The sequence below is a fragment of the Phoenix dactylifera genome, chromosome 3 (genome assembly GCF_051530095.1).
Source record: "Phoenix dactylifera cultivar Ajwa chromosome 3, Ajwa_hap1_PhDact_Kaust_v1.1, whole genome shotgun sequence".
Classification (NCBI taxonomy): domain Eukaryota; kingdom Viridiplantae; phylum Streptophyta; class Magnoliopsida; order Arecales; family Arecaceae; genus Phoenix; species Phoenix dactylifera.
In genome coordinates, this window is record NC_143192.1 from 39,760,230 (window position 1) to 39,781,550 (window position 21,321).

Here is a 21,321-nt window from a genome sequence, read left to right on the forward strand (position 1 = left end):
TTTTATTGATGGTTATTCTAGAAAAGTATGGACCTTTAATTTAAAATTTAAAAATCAGATGCTCGATATATTCAAATATTTTTATGCTAGTGTTAAAAGAGAAATGGACAGCTCTCATTCATTCCAAGAATATGATGAGGCACCATTATTGCTATATGCAATGCATCACAATGACCATCTTTGAGATGAATGGCATCGTAGCTATTCATAATGCTACCAAACTGTATTCTGCTTCATTACCTTTTCATCAGCCTCCTACATCTCTTGAAAACACCTGACATCCTAATAAAGATGGGATTTGAAGTTTGAACTACCAAGAGATCTCTTAACCTGTGCTTGCTGCTCAACCCAGTCTCAGCGCAGAGCTGATTCAACCCTTGCATGACGAGTGCCCTGCTGAGTCCAGTACTTTGCTGAACCCTACACTGGATATCCCAGCCGTGCTGGTCCCGATATCCTGGAGATCGAGTCCGATCAATCAAAAAGTTTTCTCAGCTTTACGTATCATTATAGCCGTTTGATTGCTCCCACTATCAGCCAAGGGGAGTGGCCCCACACTGGCCGTCCGATCTCTGGTCCCTAATAGGGCCGTCCCAGTGTTCCGCTGTCCCTCTTTCCATTCGTCCCTTGTGTGCCCTCCGCACGTGTGAGCTGGGTTTCGGGGTGGTAACTGGTCGATAGGATCACCGGATGGAGACAAGGCGGGCGAGGTCGGACCCGCGATGTCGGCATCTGAGATAAGATCTCGGTATCTCGGTCCAATAGTCAAACCAGTACGTCCCGATCAGCTGATGCCACGTTGCCACGTGTCGGCTAGAGTTGGTCAATGCTTTGACCGGATAGGGACAAGCCGCGTACTGGACGCCCGTGGATCCCGTTCAGAATATCGCGCTCCACGTCTTGCGATATCTCGCACGTTCTAGTTCTTTTTTGCAAAGGGGACTGCATTATATAAAATATTATAATTTTAAAACAGCATATATTTAGCTGATCATAACGATAAACAAAATTATTAGAGAAAAATTGAACAGTAAGGATAAATTGTAAAATTAAAGATTAATTATATAAGTCAAAAAAAGGGCTCTTTCCAAAGAGTAATTCATTGCTCATTAGCCGTAAGAATTCTAGGCTTTAGAGAAGGAAAAAGACTGCCACTGATTGTCTAAAATCTTGGATGTGCTGATTATTTAGCGGATATGGCCACATATTCAAACATACAATATAAGATGATAAAGTTTTAAAGCAAACTGTTCATTACTTTTTGTGTAATTTCTTTCCTCTTGTTTTGAATACATTGCTAGATGATCCATGCATTAGAATCAACTAACTTGTCTAAAACTCTATTCTTTTACTAACTTTCTTGTTTGTGATTTTATACTTTACAAAAAAAAAAAAAAAAGAAGCAGAGATGCACCAACTTTACTAGCTAGGTGAGGTGGCCATTTTATTCACAATAATATTATGTAAGAATATTCTAAAGCTCCAATAATTTTAAAGGCATTGAGTCATGTAATTTGATTGAGGCAAATTTATTTTAAAATTGTCCCTAATGCAACAAAAAACTCTTTTTTAAAATTTAAATGAATAGAGGCTATAAATGACATTTCGGCGTAGACGCTGCTCATAATCATATGCATGTCATGTGTGACAAAATATCTTCGGCCCATCATCTTTAATAATACCAGGCAGCAAAATATCAAATTCTCTCTCTTTTGCGACTCCGTATACATGTGGATGAACTCATATTAAAAGACTAAAACCCCTTACCTTCTACTTTTCCATCTCTGAAATACATAGAGATTCCTTCTACCCTGGCCTTCACCATATGATATAAGAAACAACAAGTCTTCCAACACCCCTTTTCCTTAGGTTCTATCTATCTTCTCCCTGCTCCTCATCCCTTTCCACCCTCCATGGCCACAAGCTCAAACCCAGATGCCATGGTGACAGATGCCTCACCCCTCACCATCGCCGTGGAGAGGAGCCCACCTGAGTCCCGATTATTGGAGCTTGGCATCAAGTCGTGGCCCAAGTAAGTTTCCTCCTCGCAGCTTTCTCATCTCTTGGTTCTCTCCTAGCAAAGGGAGTATCTTACTTCTACTAGCTAGCAATCTTAGAGAGCTATATAACCAAAGAATGTAGGCTGTCGTTATTTTCCCAGGAGAACATTTGCACCACAATACTATCTGATTATGTTGTAGTTGTTGGGGTTCCATTTATTTAATCTCCTCTTCCGTTCACTGTTCTTGATCTTTAGGTGGGGTTGCCCTCCAGGGAAGTTCCCTCTTAAGTTTGATGCGGAAGAGACATGCTATCTCCTCAGAGGAAGGGTGAAGGCCTACATAAAGGGATCCTCTGAGTGCGTGGAGTTTGGCGCCGGAGATCTTGTGGTCTTCCCCAGGGGACTCAGTTGCACTTGGGATGTCTTGGTGGCCGTTGATAAGCACTACAAATTTGACTCATCTTCTTAACTCCCTCCCATTCTTCTTCTTCTTCTTCCTCTTCTTCTTCTTCTTCTTCTTCTTCTTCTTCTTCTTCTTCTGTTCCTCTTCTTTCCCTTTCTTTTTTTCTTTTATATCAGTGTTAGCTTTCTCTTTTAATATTTTATGGGTTTGTGGTTAACATTAACTCTGAAGGCGTTTAGGTTGTGATTCCAATCAGGAAAAAAAAAAAAAAAACCCATCAGCCAATGCAGGCCCCTTTCAAAGCAATTTTATTTATTCCTTTGAATGAGCTTTGAATGCTTCTTTCACCACCATCACCATCCTGTGGGTGAGTTTAGGAGTTTTATTCACCACCCCTCAACTTTTGTAACTCGTAAGCATTTAAATGAATGATGGATGTTTCTCCTTACGTTTGTTCTCTTTGTTTATTCATTTATTATACTGCCCGCTTTCCTAGGGTTTAACTTATCGCTGGCATTCAATGTCGGTCCTTGAGGTGGGCATGAATTGAGCGGGTTTTTGGAACCAAAATCACATCGGACACTATAAAATATTTTATAAAGTGAAATTTTTGTTTTGCAATATTTTTTCTAACACAAGAGAACCAAAAATCAAATAAGAACAAGACTCCTACTACTAATCGAATCCGTTAATCTTGTAACTTTAAAAAAATTAATATAAGATGATTAATTGCTTGGTATGTAACATCTAGTCATCATTTGTGTGATCATGCCTTTGGATCTGAAAAATAGAGAAAATATAATAATAAGTTATACTAGCCCAGTAAGCAACTTAATATCCCAGAGTGGGGTCAAAGCATGCGAGATATTTAATTTAAACACAAAATCATAACTGGAAAATAAATCACAAATAACATATTTTCTTTTGAAATTTACTAAGCATTTTCATAAAAACTCTGATATCAGAATTCTAACATAAATAGACTATGGCCACGTAACCCAGTGACATGGGTTGCACAAAGTGCCAAATCCACTATTATTAACCTAGTGGCAACGGTGTCCAAATCTACTATTATTAATTATCGGTAGTAACGATGTCCAAATCTACTGTTCTAAACACCGGTGTCGCGATGTCAAAACCAGTTTCTCACAGATACAAGTTGATAAGGCCAACGAATAATCTTCATTGGCGGGGTAGAACAGATCATAACTATGCTAAGAATACATATACATAAAATAGATTTTTCATAAATTACCTATTCACATTTTTCAGATTTTATAATATATAATATAATTTTAAAATAATTATTAACATGCTTGACCCATTTAACTAGGTACAAAACATTTATCAAAATTTAATCAACTAATAATTGTTTTGCCAAATAATTTGAAATATATACTTTGAAGTATTAGGTTACTTACCCTTTCTCGCTTTAAATCCTACTTCAGGTAGATGGATCAGGTTCACTTGCTAAAACATAGTTAATTTCTTTGTTAATTCCATAGTTAAGCAAAACCGAAAATACTATCCCTATCCCTCAAGACATGCCACTTTCTAAAATGGCATTAACACTTGATTGTTTGACCTTGACTGCAAACTTTGGCCATCAAACATTCAACATAATTAAATAACCAGGTAATTAATCAAATCCTGAGACTTCTTTCCAAGGATCATCAATGTAAACGATGGATTGGATGTACAAGTAGTTGTGAAAAAGCGTGATGGAAATGGAGAAAACAGTGCATAAATAGGTTATACGAACTGCTTGTAGCAGTCTTATTATGATCAGACCAAAAATCCGAAGATCTCTTAATGTGCTCGATTTTAGTGGTCTTTTCTTTTTTTAACTCTGACTCCCCTTTTCATAGAATCCATATTGATGCAATGAAAGAAAAGAACCCACAACAATGATGGAACATCCCAAATAATCTATATCGATCCATTTACCAAGCGATTTGCCTTTTTATGCGCCTGACTTTCGATAGATTGTACATATTGGCAATTGGTCCAATAAGAACCGGAAAAAGTTTGGTCTTCTAAGTAGAGTTTCACGATCTTTCTCTTTTGCCTTGATTTATGTGCTTGACTTTTGATAGATTGCATATGTTAGCACTTGGTCCAATAAGAACCGGAAAAAAAATCTAGTCTTCGAAGTAGGGGTGGCAAAATATGATCCGACCCGCCAACCCGACCCGTGTTCGACCCGCCATAAACAGGTTTGGGTTTGGCTTAAACGTGTTCGGATCATAAACAGGTTGATCCATTTAACCTGTTTATTAATTGGGTCGGATACAGGTTTCAGATGTCTAACCCGTTTAACCTGTATAACCCGTTTAATAACCTGTTTAATATATGGGTCAGATTGGATAAGGGCCACAGCCCACAGCCCACAGCCCACAGCCCACAAAGACCCATCAGTCACCCGTTTAAAACCTTCTCTGAGTTCTCTCCAAGTTCACTGTTCACTTGGGCACCGCTGCCCTTTTTTTCCGGTTCAGTTCAACCTGAACCCCACCCTCGAGCCCGCCGCCTCCGACCACTTCGACGGCGCCGACGACCCCTCCCACCTCCCCGACCTCCTCTTCCGCCCCCGCAAGCCGGCTTCCAACCTCCTCCCTCCCCTCGGCATTTTCTTTTCGGCTTTTCCGCTCCGCGATGGGATTGGGAATCGAACCCTAGAGGCCTAGATGCATTCTCCGCTCTGCGATGGCCGATGGGGATCCATCTCTTCGACAACTCCGCGGCCTCGCCGGCAACTCCGACGACTCCGACGAGGATGAATCCTCGTCCGACGACAGCAACGACGATCCCATCGACTCCGGTAAGAGGGACCTCTAGTTCTTTTTTTTTTTATTGCCAAAAGGGAAACTTCTAGTTCCGGCTCTCCCCCACCCCCCACCATCGTCCTCCCCCTTCCCCTCCACCCATCGTGTCTGCCCCTTTCATCATCACCGATGCAACGCAAAATGGTGATCTGGCGGTGGCGCAGCACCGCACCCTTCCTGGAGGCCCCCGCCGCCGCCGCCGACCCCAGTATCGCCATTCACGGCCGCGAGCGGCCCCTCCTATCGGACCCCGGGCCAACCCCACCAATTCCCTCTCCGTCCTCGAGCGCCTCCGCTCCCACGCTCGAATCCCTCCTCGCCACCCTCAAGACCGTCTCCTTCCTCCTCAACCAGCAAATTAATGGCAGATTCCGAGCTCAATCTAAGCCCCCGGTCGATAGCAAGGAGCAGGAGAAGGGTCTCAACTCTCAGTCAAGGCATTTCTGGAGGTGGCGGAGAAAGAGGAGGGCAAACTGCAAACAGGTTAGTAGGTTACCTGTTTAACGGGTCGGGTCGGGTTAAACATAATTCCTGACCTGTTTATTAAACAGGTTAAACGGGTCGGATCAGGTTATCCGTTTAATAAACAGGTCAGGTTCAGATTATAATTTCCTGACCTGTTTAATAAACAGGTCGGGTTCAGGTTTATAATTTTCTGACCCGACCTGCATCTGACCCGACCTGTTTATGTCCAACCCGACCCGATTGCCACCCCTACTTCGAAGTAAAGCCACACGAAATCTTTCTTCTTCGCCTTGTTTATGTGCTTGACTTCTGATAGATTGCACATCTTGGCAGTTGGTCCGATAAGAACCGGAAAAAGTCAACTTCTGTGCAACTCGAATCCACATGCTAAAGAAGTGCAACCAGCCTCGAGATTCAAGTGGCATCTAGATATACACGTAATCCGACTCTCGAATGCCTGCATACAAGGATGCATGCATATAGACATTAGTATATCCATGATACTGCATTGGATTTCCAATACCCTTTGACTGTATCCACCTACGTACAAGAAAGATCGACCGCGATTGGCTTTCCAGACTTCTAGTTTAAGGGCCGTCCTGGATACAGTGTATTCCTTCTTCTCATGCTGGAAACCAAAAAACTCTTCTATGGAGAAAATTTTAAGTGAATTCAGACAAAAAGTATGCGATGTCTAGCTCTAAATAATCACGAGCATGAAGACTCCGAATAAGAAGGAAACAAATAAGCTTTCGAAAATTGAAACCATGAATGTGAATTCTTAAAATGCTTGTGAAGTGCTGAAGTAGGCCTCAGAGTTGGGCCTTTGGATCCGAGAGTTGGCCTGAAACCCGGAAGACCCATTGTGACCGGGCCGTGCTGAGATGGTAAAATGGCCCTATTTGAGCCGCATTTCTCGGACCGAAACTTAGCTCACGGTGTTCCCGGATCTTCTTTCTTTCTTTTTTTATCATTTAGTAAATATACTTTTTTATGTCGAATGATCTGAACCCCTATTGTTTCTTTTTGTGGAATTAAAAACTGAAGTAAGTGAGACATATTTATTTGTTTGAGATCTCATTTGCTATCAACATGGATGCGCATGACTGCATCACGTCAAGATGTGCTCGGCACGTGCAATACATATGATAGATGACACCAATGGCCATGATCATGTGAGAAGAATTGTTGATAGTTACTTTTTCCCACCAAAAAAAAAAACCCCTACCAAATGCATATTTGGCACGAATTGGAGCACATGTTGGCAGAATTGAAAGAATTAAGACAGCTCAAAGGAGGAGGAACAATAAAACTTTGAGTCCAAAAAAACTCGCCGGAGTGATGGGTAGCATAGGAGTCGACCCAGTTAGTAGCCCTGTTCGTCTCGCGGTAAACATGTAGGGCCTGAAAGGCATCACACTCCCTCATCAGCCACCGTATATCGCTCAGGAGTGGGTGTTCGGATCCCCTCCTCCCCTCATCCAGTATTCACCCGATCACCACGGTTGAGTTCCCTCAAGGATGATGCTCCAAGCCCCTAACATATGTCTCACGTAGGAGATATCATCCCACACAGCCCGGAGCTCTGCCCTAATGGTTGATGCCTCGAAGGAGTATCGCCCCCCTGCCGCAATCAACATGGAGTCCCGATCCCTAATCACAAAAGCAACTCCAGCTTTGTTGCCTCTGCCTGGCAGGCTCCCATCAAAATTCACCTTGAGATGGCTAGAGGGTGGGGGTGCCTAAAAAACAAGGACAAACCTGGGTGCTCTAGTAGTAGAAAGAGGGCCCGAGGAATTAGTGTTTATTCTTTAAAGAAGATATGTAGAGAGCAACTCAAGAAAAGAATGATGGTAGTATTTCCATCTGGACGCAGGCTCAGAAAATTAGAAATATGGATTTAAAGAGTGTACATAATAATCCATAAAACATGGACACAAAAACATCTATTCATGGAGGAATACTCAACTGATCTAAGTATTTGGAAACAGTGAGAAGAATTGACACCATACACCATCTCACATGAATCGCACTATTCCTACATATATGTAATTCATGAAACTAGCTGAAAAACATATGGGCATTAGCTCTTGCCCTGCACCCATTTTCATGCTTGAGAAATATACTGTAAAATCAAAATAGTGTGATGCAAATTAGATTTGGTTGTAATGATAATGGTAAAGGGTAACATTAATATACCCCACAAGTATGTTATGTTAGAATTGTTTATAAAAATAATTTTTTATTAATTATAAATTGATTTTAATTTAATTTATTATATAATATAGGCTAAGTTGCCGTCTGAATGCATATTAAATGAGCCTATAATTAATTTATGATCACGTGGTTATTTTAGGCTTTATTGTCTTTGTTATGTGGTATGATTTTGATTTGGTTAGTGGGCTCTGTAATGGATGGCTCATTAATATTAGATTTTTTTTTTAGTTTATTTATAATTTTTTATATTCTTGTGCATGATGTTTTGTTGTAAGGTTACGGGGGTGATAAGATGCTCCTCATCTCCTTCCTTATCCGGTGTGTCCGCTTCCCGGCGCTGTAAGAAAGCTGGTCCCTCTGCCCCCAGGCCGGGCTTCAGGCATGCTGACGCTTGCGAACCCCGCAACGCCGTTCTCCCGCGCTCATTCCAGACGAGGTAACCACCGGCTCCCTGAAAATTTTAATCCGCACCAGCCTCCCGTTTCAGCTATTGTTTGATGCTCAATTGAAGCTTCTCCCCCTCTCTCTTATCTCTCTCTCTGCTTAAATTTCTAATGGAGAAAGTTTGTTTTGGTTGTCGAATTTTATGGATTGGTATTGCCTCTAACTTTGGAAAACTCAAACTCGTTGCTGGAGGGGACGGGGAAGAGTGCTAATAATGTTGGGGAAAACAACTGGGCTTCCTAAAGTCACTTCGAGTCTTTAGCTATGAAAATATTCTGGGATTCAGATAAGCTGGGTATCAGAAATTTACAGTTTCGAACTTTGCATGAAGTAATAAGGATTTAGAAGCTATTGCAGAAGGATGAGTAAATAGGTCATATATATATTTGTACCGAGTTATGCAAAGAATAAAAGAATACACAAGTGGCAGCATAAAGCATGAATATGTGCTGATGACACAAATATACACAATAAAAGGCCATTTTAATGCTAACTGTATCTTGCACAATGGAACATTTTAATGTGTATGACTTGTGGTGAAAAAAAAGTTTCAAATGTATGCCCTGCTTCACGGTACAGTTTTTTTCTGACTGAAATGTATTCCCAATAAGGCTATATAACCTATTGACACTTCCAGCCATATTGGTTCCTTGTATTATGCATTTTGATTATTTTGGAATGTACATTTTTCTGAATGAATTATTTTGGAGTATACTTTTTTTGATGAAATTATCATGGAATCTACTTGTTTGCAGTATAATCACATTTTCTCTGTTAATTTGTGCCAGGATGCTTATTATCAAGAAGAAGATGTATTTCTTTGGCCAAATCAAGAGTAAAGATGTCCAGTTTTGAGGATAGACAGGATTGTGCAGATGGAGAAATTCAAGGAAGCAAGCAACTTTACCTGGGGATGGACTTTGGCACATCTGGTGCTCGATATGTTCTTGTAGATAAACAAGGAACCATTCATTCTGAAAGAAAAAGGACCTATCCACTACCACTTGTAAGATTTAGTTTAGAAACCAATATGTAATTTCCATTTGGTTTATACCTGTTAGAGAAACCTCATTTTGATAATTTCTATCTTATCATGTATTGTTTACATTTGCAATCTTAAGTTTACATTGCTGTGATTTCTTTTTTCCTTTAGATCATATTGGATCTTAATGGGACTCCTATCTTAAAATACAATATTTATGTTATTTGCAATTTCTTTTCTTCACATTTAATATTGTTCTAAAGATTCTGAAATCTTATTAGATCAACCTCATGTATATAGGAGTGCTGTCAGGTTGGATTGAGTCTGGCTACCTCCCAACTTGGACAAGGACCCTCTTTTTTTGGGGTGGGGTTGGGGGGCCATGGGTTCAAATCTGAACAATTGCCTAAACACAAATTATCCAAAAACTGAGTCTGGTCTAGATTCTTGTAGGAGAAAATTAGAACACCTATCAGGCTACAGTGTGGGTATGGGTACGCTGAAACCCTTACCCTGCTCAATGCTCATTATGTATGGGTTGGGTAGGATCAGATCTAGGTCCAGGTCCCAAGGAGGGACCCGTTGTTCAATGAGCTAGATTTCGTTCATGTCCTCAAATAATCCTTTAATGACCTAACTTCAGAGTATAAATAATATTTTTATAATAAACATGAAGGATAGAAATTAAACCAGACCATATAGTGGGTAAACCTTCGGGTCCAGGTTGAGTATACTTTTGCTAGGTGCCAGTCAGGATCTTAAAAAGTTTTATGGGTCTAAATTTGGACCTATATCTGCTTAACAGGTCTATGGGTCTGGATTGGATCCCAGTTGGATCAGGGCAACAGGTCTCAGGGAGAGCCCTACATGGATATGGGGTTTCTTAAACTTGTTTGTTGGAATTACTGGACCTATGTTTGGTTTATCATCATTTTCATTAGTTCAGTTCTCCACTGAGGTGAGGGAAAATTTAAATTGCTGAGGTACACTGCTATACTCTTTAAGTTGCTTCTGAATTATTGCTTTCCACCATGGAAAATGACTAAATAAATGAACCTATCATTGTTAACATTTCATGGTTTTGTGCTCTTTCCAATTTTTTGAAGCAATAATACTGAACTCCAACACCTGAGGTATCAAGACAATGCTCTCGCCATCTCAAAATTTCAAGGTAAAATATTAGGAGATATTTAGATCCTTGAAGTTTAATTAGAATTTTTATTGAATTTATGAGTTTAACATGGAAGAACTCGTCCAAGTGGTATAGCCAAAAGGCATTGTGACCTAATTGACAGGGTTGTGGCATCCCATGTAAAAGAATTCATTATAAAGATGAAGTGAAAGACGAAACTTTACCAGATACAATGTGGAGCAAGATGGAGGATTGTATTAGAGAAGTAGCTAAATGAAGTTTTGGGACATGGATGATATTTAGCAAGTGATTATCATCTTATAGACTCTTTGTGGTAGGATTTTGATGTCCAAGAGGGTTTTCAAAGAATCTGAAGCCTCATGAATGGTACTGCAGAACACCTGAGAAGATATAGTAAATAAGATCCATGTTTCAAAACAAGCCCAGGCATCAAGGGATCGATGGATGTCATTAATTGGCACAAAGATGTGCCTTTGAGCTTCAAAGGGGCAACGTGCCTTTGATGTCTCTTCAGCACCTCTTTGGAGCAATGTTGCCTGCCTGCATGTGTGGTGCTTGGTCTGTGCCACCCTGTGCCTTACATCTTTTCATGGATCTCATAGAGGTATGTTGGAATGCTATCTTTGGACCTAAAAGAATCTGGTCTAGGGCTGCTGAAAGCACTGACACAGCTGATTCAACAGCCATGCAACATGGACTAAGAATTCCCATGTCAGTGTTTGTACCCAGACTTCATTTTGGTCCATTGTATGCTGGTCAGATCCAGTTTATGGCACATTGCATTTCGGTCACACTTGAAGAAAGTATGTGGAGAAAATATAAAATTGCACTTTGGCTTGTCATGTTACCCTGAATGCTTTAAGTTCTGTCTGCATTTGCAATTTGCAATATACAACTATCCTTCACAAGTTCCATCGTGAGATAACATAATTCTTCAGATATACCTAATAAGAGAAGAATTTGTGAGCTTTCTATCTCATGTTCTTAGTCATATCGTCATCTCAGTAGTTCAGATCCCCTGATTTATGCTATTGCCATTATGAACGCTATGGCTCCAAATGCTCCACTTTCTTAGATCATTGTGGAAGCAGCATCTCTTAGTTCTAGAATTGAGCCATATATAATTTTTCCCTGAAGCTTTTGTGATTGTAGAAACTAGAAAGCTTCTCATATAAGCTATGCACTAAATCTTAGATAGTTGCTATTGTTAGCAGAATCTATTTCAATTTAATTGCTGAGTGGTTTGATCTGCCACAAAGAACGTCCACAAATGACAGCCCTTGCTTAAACTTTGACAAATCTAATGCCTTTATTAAATATTCTTCCTTGACAAAAGGTGGTAGTAGTTTGTTATTACCGATTACCAGAATGATATCTGTCAAAGTATCAAATTCCAATCCTAGTTATTGAATCTGAAAAACCTATAGAATCAAGTTGGGATGTGAAATTCACATCTGAAAGCATATTGTACACTGATTCATATCTCTCCTTTCTGAAAGAAATACATGAAAAGCTGACAAGGATTCAGGTTTGAACTCATAAAAAGATTCAAAAAACTTGAGCTCTAGTTTCTATGCTGCTATTGGTATTGGCTTCTATGTCCAGCTTTGGATCTCGTAATGCTAATAGGATCTAAGACCGAATCTTTGTAGGATTCACCTCACACCAACCTGTTGCATCTCTATTCAGCATATTCTCAGCAAAGTTATCTGCTTGCACAGCATGTCTCCAATTAAAAAGGTCCTTTTGCTTGATTTCCTTGGTGCAGTTTCTTCTTTTCCTGAGGACCAGCTTAAGCTTTGTTATTTAAGTTTCTATGCTGTTCATCTCTTAATAATCTCATGACATTGCATTTCTTTTTTACTAGGAAGGTTGGCAACACCATACATTGGGCAAGCTCCTGGAGAGAAACACTGTTCTCTCTTCTTGAAGATATCCCGCTGAGTCTTCGTCAGTATATTGCTTCCATATCTATTGATGGGACTTCTGCAACGACCCTTATAATTGACAGGTGGATTCCTCCTTTTGAGATCTTTCCCAGATTTTGTTACCTGCATTTCTGTCAGCGCACTGGTGTTTTGGCAGATGTTACTTACCTGAATATAAATTCAAATTTTTAACCACAGCAACACTGGGGAGCTATTATGCAGACCATTTCTCTATAATGAAAGTCTCCCGGATGCTTTGCCAATTGTTACGTCCATTGCCCCGGAAAACCACACTGTGTGTTCTGGGTCATCCACCCTATGTAAATTAGTGTCATGGTGGAATTCAAACAATTCAAACAAAGGCTCTGCTGTACTAATGCACCAATCAGATTGGCTATTGTGGCTTTTACATGGGAAGTTTGGCATTTCTGACTACAATAATGCTTTGAAGGTATTATTTTCTGTCTTGATCTGTCACCATCATGTATATGTTTTCTTGACCATATGTAGTAAAGGAATGTCATCTAGTCTTTGTTAAATAGTTTACTTCCAGTGAGTATTGTTGTTCTGAACACATACGTACATACACTAAGCTGAAGTAGTGGCAAGGGACACTATCTCATCTTTTTTTCTTTTTTAATCATTATTTAAGTAAATTATGAATTCCATATGATTGATGCTTGAATTACAAGCATGTATCCCTAACTTCTTATTCTGTTGCAGGTTGGATATGATCCAGAGACTGATTCCTATCCAAGTTGGTTGCTTGCTCAGCCATTTTCTTATTTGTTGCCTTCCGTTGAAGCACCAGGAAGTCCTATTGGTTGCATGAAAGAAGATATCAGACTGCGATTTGGTATGTGCAACTTTTACATGAAAATCTAGTTTTAATTCCTTTGTTTGAAATTGAATTAGTTAGCATCATCCCCTTATTGCATCAGGTTGAGGATGATTTTTCTTTCTTTTAATCTTGGATTTAGACCTGCATATAGTGTCACTATGGTGATTAGAGAAAACTGTTTACTCCATAATAAAATGGTTATCAAGTTTCTTTACGGAGCATTTGATTATCTTTTTTCATATTAATCTTTAAGGTCTTTATTAATCATGCTGCAAAATTTTGTCATGAGCTTACAAAATAGAACATTGATAACATTTTCTTTGACCTTAACTACATTTGAGCATCATTTGTGGTTGTTCATATAAAGCCAATGTACTTCCGCGCTAGTTGTCAAAGGACTCTGTAAACCAAAAATGTGCTGATATTTTAAAGTTGAACACAGATCTGAAACTTGAATCTGCACTGCAAAACATACCCTACTTGTCTTTAAATGCTCATAACCATCTCATACAATTTCAAAATTTTAAATGAAGGACTACTGTCTTGCACCATCTTATTATACATCATGGTTTTAAGTACCAACCCGCAGTGGCGGATACGAGGCATACCTTAGCAACCTTATATCGTACTGTTACAATACAGGGACTCTATATACTCCCATATTACACATGGTATAGATGCTGTATTGACTCCAACAGCATAGCAGCATTACCATGTGTTAGTAAGGGGGGTACCATATTAACCTATACCAGTAACGTACTGATACAATATCTAGTATTGAGATTTAAAACATTGTTATACATAGCAATCAACAAGTGCTTCAAAAAATATAAGCAAAGGTGCTAATAAATAGGAAATATAGACTTTTTTAATCATAATGTTTATGTAAAGGAAGCTTATCGATCCTTCAAATATAATTAGCAACTCAGCTGAAACATTCTCAGAATGGAACTAGAATAAACAAAGGAGATCTCTTTGGTGCATTGGTTTATGGTTTTTTATTTGTTCAAAGAGACAGTAAAGCTGAGATAATACTCCTCAAGTTGAATTTGGAAAGATATGAGCAAACACTGAAACCATTATAGCAACCGGTGAATAATAAAAGAGCATTAACGGAGGGTTGGAATGAGACTAGAACTGGGACTAAATGCTAAGCAAGAACTATAATAATTGGGCTAAATTATGTAACTAAGTGGAAGAAGTTTCATCAATAATAATACACAATTTCCAAACAAGATATACCTTGAAGCCTTGAAGTAATTATTTTATGTCGTATGACTGAAGAAAGGGAAATAATAAATGGAAAAACCTTCATCAATTCAAATTAGCATGGTCAAATGAACAAGAAGCTCATATAATGTTGTTTATATTCCATAAGCTAGTAAATTGAAGTGAAGATTTAAGATAACTATACGTATATCTATCATCTGAACTAGGGCTTGACGAAAAGGACAGTGCATTTGAGATAAATCTGGAAGAGGAAGGTGTTTTTTTCCAGGCGCACTTGTGGCATAAGTAGGAAAGTTGGATGTCTGGACAAATAAATCAAGTTTATGAGTTGCAATAGTAAAGAATACGACTAATTTGGGTGGTTTACTTTGATTTTATAATTAGGGAAGAGCACGGATGTGGTCAAAAGTTTTGGAAAGCAGGTTGGATATTAGGGTGTGTTTGACATTTCTATCACTTGTATAAATGTTCTCGAGTAATAAATGCTTCTTTGTATGGCATTTGGTAATCACACAGCATGTATGCAGTTTTGTGAGTTACATAAGTGAAAATGTTGGTACCAGTTTATTTGATCTGGTTTGGGGCTAATGTAGTATGGATTTGAGTTAAATTGAGTTTATGTTTACTTATCTGGTCAAAATCAGGTCTTCTCTAGCTCAGCCTAGATCAGGCCAGTTTTGATCAGAGACTTGAGGGATGTTGAGTCAATTACAGCAGGGGAGTGCAACTTGGTTGAGGTATGTCAATATTTTAAACTTGTATCCGGCACAGATCTGACCATGCATTTTGGTTTTTCAGTTCGGGCTTAAAATGGAATAGGCTTTTGTAGAATTTAGGTTTATCAAAATCCAGAAAGTACATCTAGAGCGCATGACAAAGAATGAAAATTGTCCTTTTGTGAGGTGGGTTTGTCATAATTATAAGACATGGATCAAATTCACAGAAACATAAGCCAGAAGCTAATTTTTTAGTTTCTCCAAAAAGCTACCTTTTGGCTTAAGTTTATTGGAGAAGCATTAAATTGGCATTAGCAAATGCTTATTTTTCCACTAAACATTATGAAAGAACTTTTTTAATCAATGCAAATGCAAACTACAAATGCGAATCACTGTGAAAGCTGAAACTAATGTACTTTGTGATGGAAGTGAATAGGATTTTGATAAAAACAATCTGCCTTGTAATATGAATACAACCAGAGAAGGCTCGGTATTCTCCATATATAAAGATAACCAACTTCTAATTAATTATCAATCATGAACAAGTGATTGCAAAATTTAGTTGAACTCAAGAATAAGGAAAAGTTACTGAAAAGTCAAATTAATACAAATGTGATTGATTTCATGAAGCAGAAGTTATGATGGTCAAATATAGATCATAAGTAATTACCTGTCACCAATTCAATTTGTGATTTGATCCTATTTCTTGATGAATTGTAAGTTAATGATTTTAAATAAGCTAAATATCCAAGTAATTAATTCAAGGTGCTTTGCACTGATTGAAAGCGATTAATTGAAAGCCCAGTTGCAAGGGCTTTTATAGCATACCTTGGTGGTCCATGATGCTTTAATCAGTCTCTGTACATAGAATTGCATGTAAATATTTGAAACTTTTTTAACCTTTTTTATGAAGATTTTTGGATATTAAACTGAAACAGTTATTAAATTTAAGATGATAGTGTCAATAAATGGTTTGATTCGAGCATTTTTCCCTTAACTTTGGATGAATATTTTTATGCTTGTTAGTAAGATCACATTCACACAGCTGCTTGGTACCTAGGTGATAAAAGGATTATTGTGCAAGACTGCAAGTGTCTTGATCATAGATGGGTATCCTCATATGGATATTACACGGGACATAAGGTCTATATTGCCCTTTTGCATCCTAAACTCAATATAAATGCTTTAAAGAAGAACCACATCTTCTTTAACCTTAATATGTGCTCATCTTTGGTTTCCTCCACCCACTCTGAATTCCACTTCCACTGCCAATAGTCATTTCCAGCTGTTCATCTTTAATTCACTATTGAAGAAATGCACACTTCACTCTCATGCATGTGTATAGTTTCTTTTGCATAGTCTTGCACGACTCCAGTCTTTGTAGAATATGTAGAGTAGTTTGATAAGTTCCTCTGGATTTGGATGGTAACCATCCCATGTATCACTAAGCTCTAGCAAACATAATTTGCTGAGACGGCTTGGTAACTGAAGATTTGATTACCTATTGATTATGAAGCCAATCTCATATAATAAGGTGTCACGCCCTTAACCCGAGATTGCGAGCTAGGGTCGCGGCAACTACCGCATACTAATAGACAACTCTCCTCACAAACATGCAAGGCATCTCAACACGATATCATAAACGAGCAGAGGAATAAATTTAGATAATTAATATTCAAATTTAATTTAAATAACTAAATCAAAAATTGAATGTCTTATAAAAATCAATAATATTCTAAAATCTTGCATCAACTCTAACAAAAGTTTAATCTAAATAAAGATATCAAAATTTTGTCCCTAGTCGTTCTCCCATGATAAATACCCCAGTCAAGCTATTTGTTCGAATCTGTAAAAACAGTAAAAAATCAAATAATGAGTTAGACAGTCCAGTAAGCAATAAACACTTTAGCTAGATAAATGAAGCAATAAATAATAATAATATGTTGAAATTAAGCATGCAAAGTACATCAATTCAAAACTACACCTTGACACTATCCAATCATTTCAAAATTTAAATTTTTTGTTCATAAATCAATTTTTTTTAAAGCATCAAGTTCATCTCGACAGCCATGAACTATGACCGCAGCAAAGTGCTATCGCATAACCCCCAATGGCAAAGTATCAAAGTGCCAATGTATAATCCTCACTGGCAGGGTATCGAAGTACCAACGTACAACCCTCACTGGTAGGATATCGAAATGCCAACATACAACCTCCACTGACAGGGTATCAAAATGCCAACGTACGACCTCCACTGGCAGGGTATCGAAATGCTAGCCTACAAACCCCATTGGCAGGGTATCAAAATATAGTTTGGCTGCGAGTCCAAATCCGTTTCGAATCAGAATTCTTTTTCCCAAAATCATATCTCATGTTCCAATTGAGCATAATCCATATCGGAACCCATACGTTCAATCAAGAATCATACAATATTCTAGAAAAAAATGCATATATAATAATAAAACAATATGCATCAAGCTCATAAGTCCAAAGTAATTCGATTCGAAAAATATTTATGATTTGCTAATAAATCTAGAAAAAGAGTTACATTACTTACCTTGCGAGCGAAACCAAACTATAGATCCAATTAAATTGAAAATTTTTCTCAGAACCTAAGACTTTGATAAGCACTCAACTGAAATCTCCAGTGAGCACCGTGAGCCAAGACCGTTGGAAGCCAAAAGGAGAAGAAAGGAACCAATAGTAGTCTAGCGGTGGTGATTGGTAAAATCTGTCAGTGATGAGGCGAAGGAAGTGTGGGGGTCTTTAAATAGCCGATGGAGGCTAGGTTTCTTAGTTTCTGTAGAAAATTGAGATGGTGGAGTCCCCTCCTACTCCATATCAAACAGGGCTCTATCTTTCTTTTTCCGTCTCCTACTCCAACTCTTACTTCTGGGCCAGTGGCCCAGTTGCTTATTAGTTGAGCTGGGTGTTACATAAAGCTTGTTGGTTATGGTTATGCAAACAACAAGCTCTAAATTTTGAAATCTTAAATTACTTATTTTTGTATATTAGCATCAAATTTTCACTTTCATCAATATAATAGCTAAAATTTGATGTCTTATGTTTTTTATGTTCTTAACCATGCTTCATCTTCTGTTTTGCCTTGTGGAAGAGTGCAATTATAACTTGCAAAATATTTTCTTGGCATTCGAGACAAATAAATAATGTACAAATAATGTTCCTTGGAAGTCCTGCCCACATTTTTTTCTGTCTATTTCTTTTTCTTTTTTCAAAAATTAGCATTTTAGATGAAGTAAAAAATTTGAAATATTTAACAAACTCTTCATCCCAGGTTTTCCAAAGGGTTGCGTTGTCTGTACTGGAACAACAGATAGCATAGCAGCATTCCTTGCAGCACGTGCTACACAACCAGGGAGAGCTGTGAGTTCTTAAAGAAGCTGCTTACCCAGTTGCTTGAGGAAGTGCTCGGAGTATCTACTGCAGTATATTATTTGGATTTCTTTCTAATTTTTGTCAGGTTACATCCTTGGGTTCAACACTTGCCATTAAACTCCTTAGCACTTCTCGGATTGAGGATGCACGATTTGGTGTGTATAGCCATCGTCTGGATGATAAATGGCTTGTTGGTGGTGCCTCAAATACTGGAGGGGCTGTTCTTAAACAGATCTTCACTGATGACCAGTTAGAAGTTTTGAGTAGTCAAATTGATCCCTTGGTACCTTCTCCTCTTGACTACTACCCTCTACCAGCACCTGGTGAGAGGTTTCCTGTTGCAGACCCAAATATGATGCCCAGGTGAGAGGCATTTTTCTCTTCTCATTTCTCCTGCCAAAAGAAACAGCAATTATTTACAACGTGATAGTCGACGTACTTCTATTGTTAACAGTTATTTAATCTGAACTGAGCATTTCTGCTTGCCATCATTTGCCTGGTCTCACCTTCATGTTATCTACTGCTCAATATATCAAAATGAAAAGCATTGTCAAACTTATGAGCTTCTGCATACTTGGTTTTTTGGCTAGCTAGCTGATCATGAACAAATCAACAGATTCACAAGCAACAAGGCTAGTTCCAAATTTTGGTTTTTGGTTTATAAACCTTTCTTTGTCATTCTCTTCCTATTTAGTCCTGTTTGCCCTTGTATGAAAGATCTTGTGACTTGCAGGATGTGCATTAACATGTTTGAAAATCGGCGATTCATTTCATAGTTTGAGCCTCTTTTTGATGATTATCTAGGTAAAGTTGATCCTCTACGTTTGTCATGCAGATCTGGTGCGCATCTCATTTGCATATTTCTTGAACAAGAAATGATTTTAAGATGTTAATTCTGATTCCAATTATGAAGGCCTTGTGTAAAATTAGGTATTACAACTACGTAAAATAGCATGAAGTTGTACATTACATCTCTGACCTTAACAAATGCTTTTCTTCTCTACGTTGAAGCCACTTAATCTGAAATTATAACTTCTATATAAGAAAATTAATGCAACTTAAAGAATAATACAAATGTAACAAATGAATAGGGACTGAAAGTCTCTTAAGTGACATCATATAGAGCTGTAACAATAATGAGAACATTGCATGGCCCTGCATAAGGATGGTCTGGTGCAAACAAGTAAAATCAAGGCATAAAAAGTTCTCCATGATTTGACTGCACCACCATCTAGTGTGTCGGTTATGACCAAATTGATGGAACCAGTCTATTTTCTTGTTGACATATTTGTTGGACAATGCTGTTAGGAGGTGTTCCATCCCATGAAAGACGTCCTGGGGTAGCACGCCTAAGATGGAAAAACATTTTTGACTCTGGTTTTACACCCAGCAATTAATCTAAGTTGCAACTATTGGAGTCTATCATATCAGAATTTTCCTTTACCGATGAAAGAAATTAAAAAGAAATAAAACAACAACGATAGTGTTCTAATATATTTGAATCAAAACTGTGCCCTCTTTGTTAATTGTACTTGCAAGCACAGAGAGCTCTTAAAATTTCTTCACCAAACAGGAATCTGGTTTCAAAATTTTCAAGTTCAACTTATGAACATATAATTGTTTTATTTTTGAATGTCTAATATTTTTTGTTAAACCAGACCCCATCATTCGGCTAATTGTGAGTACTGTGGGATGAATCTTGTCCTGTCATCTTCAGGTTATATCCACTCCCAGAGAGCAGAGTTGAATATTTACATGGCATTCTGGAATCCATTGCACGTATCGAGGTACGGGGGATTCATTTTCTTCCTGTAAGTCCTAGTCTTTACAACATCAGTGATGCATAGAATGTGCATACTCAGGCCAAGGGCTACAAATTACTAAAGGAGCTCGGGGCAACTGGAGCGGAAGAAGTGTTTACCGCAGGGGGAGGAGCAAAAAATCAGGTGTGGATGAAAATACGGGAGAGGGTGCTAGGCTTGCCAGTGCATCGAGCATCGCAGACAGAGGCTGCATACGGAGCCGCGCTGCTGGCGCTGAAGGGTGTGGGACTTCAAAACTAATTTTGCAAGAATGAAGGCAATGAGAGGTTATGGTGGATTGCCTACTAGTCAATTTTCCACAAATAGAAGAACCAGAGATCAGAATTGTAATAGAAACTGCTAAATTAATTAAAACATGCATATTTGATCAGTGATTTTTTGTCAAAAAGAAGCATGATCGGGTAAAAAGTATGATGAAGATAATGCGAGCATGCATGGCAAAACTTTCTGCTGCATGAATTTGCATAATCCTTGCTCCAATATGGTAATGATTTATTGAAAATTTGCGATAGTTTAGAGTTCTCTGAATTAACTTCGATAAGGCTGGCTTAACTCGGTAAACTGAACAGAGCATGAGCTTGAGATTTAAGCTTCATATAACTTCAAGCTAAGCTTCAGGATTGCTTAGCTTTCTGTATTGATTGGCTGCACATACTTCTAGCAAACGATAATATTATCTGGGAGCTGTGCGGTTCAACTGCTAAATAGGTTTTCGTGTTTAAATCGTGATCATTTTGTTTATATTAGCACGGTTATTCTTTTTCTTTAAATATGAAGAGTTTACGAGCTGATGGTATCACAACCAAATAGATTCCATCCCGTTTCATGAGCTTGGTCAGTTCCTTTGATGCATCAGAATCTTCCATATATAATAGTTTATATGGAAGCGACATGAG

The 21,321-nt window shown here is 38.3% G+C and overlaps 2 protein-coding genes across 5 annotated transcripts; both read left to right on the forward strand.

Annotated features, from left to right (window-relative positions):
* Nucleotides 1-1,752: 1,752 nt before the first annotated feature.
* LOC103722189 (uncharacterized) lies at nt 1,753-2,853 on the forward strand. The gene is made up of 2 exons (XM_008812659.6): nt 1,753-2,032; nt 2,258-2,853. Exons 1-2 carry the CDS (start codon nt 1,914-1,916, stop codon nt 2,469-2,471), a joined length of 333 nt encoding a protein of 110 aa, XP_008810881.1. The 5' UTR covers nt 1,753-1,913; the 3' UTR covers nt 2,472-2,853.
* Nucleotides 2,854-8,156: 5,303 nt separating this feature from the next.
* Nucleotides 8,157-20,795, forward strand: XK-1 (xylulose kinase-1). Of its 4 annotated transcripts, none has more exons than XM_088718359.2 (9): nt 8,157-8,348; nt 9,145-9,362; nt 12,363-12,502; nt 12,618-12,870; nt 13,143-13,275; nt 18,502-18,590; nt 18,688-18,965; nt 20,261-20,389; nt 20,465-20,638. In XM_088718359.2, exons 1-9 carry the CDS (start codon nt 8,294-8,296, stop codon nt 20,484-20,486), a joined length of 1,317 nt encoding a protein of 438 aa, XP_088574485.2. In that variant the 5' UTR covers nt 8,157-8,293; the 3' UTR covers nt 20,487-20,638. The 4 variants fall into 4 exon arrangements, with proteins under 4 accessions (XP_088574485.2, XP_088574486.2, XP_008810879.3 ...); XM_008812657.5 differs by having other exon boundaries at nt 8,159-8,348; nt 20,320-20,389; nt 20,465-20,795; XM_008812658.5 differs by having other exon boundaries at nt 8,159-8,348; nt 12,642-12,870; nt 20,320-20,389; nt 20,465-20,795.
* The last annotated feature ends 526 nt before the right edge of the window (nt 20,796-21,321 follow it).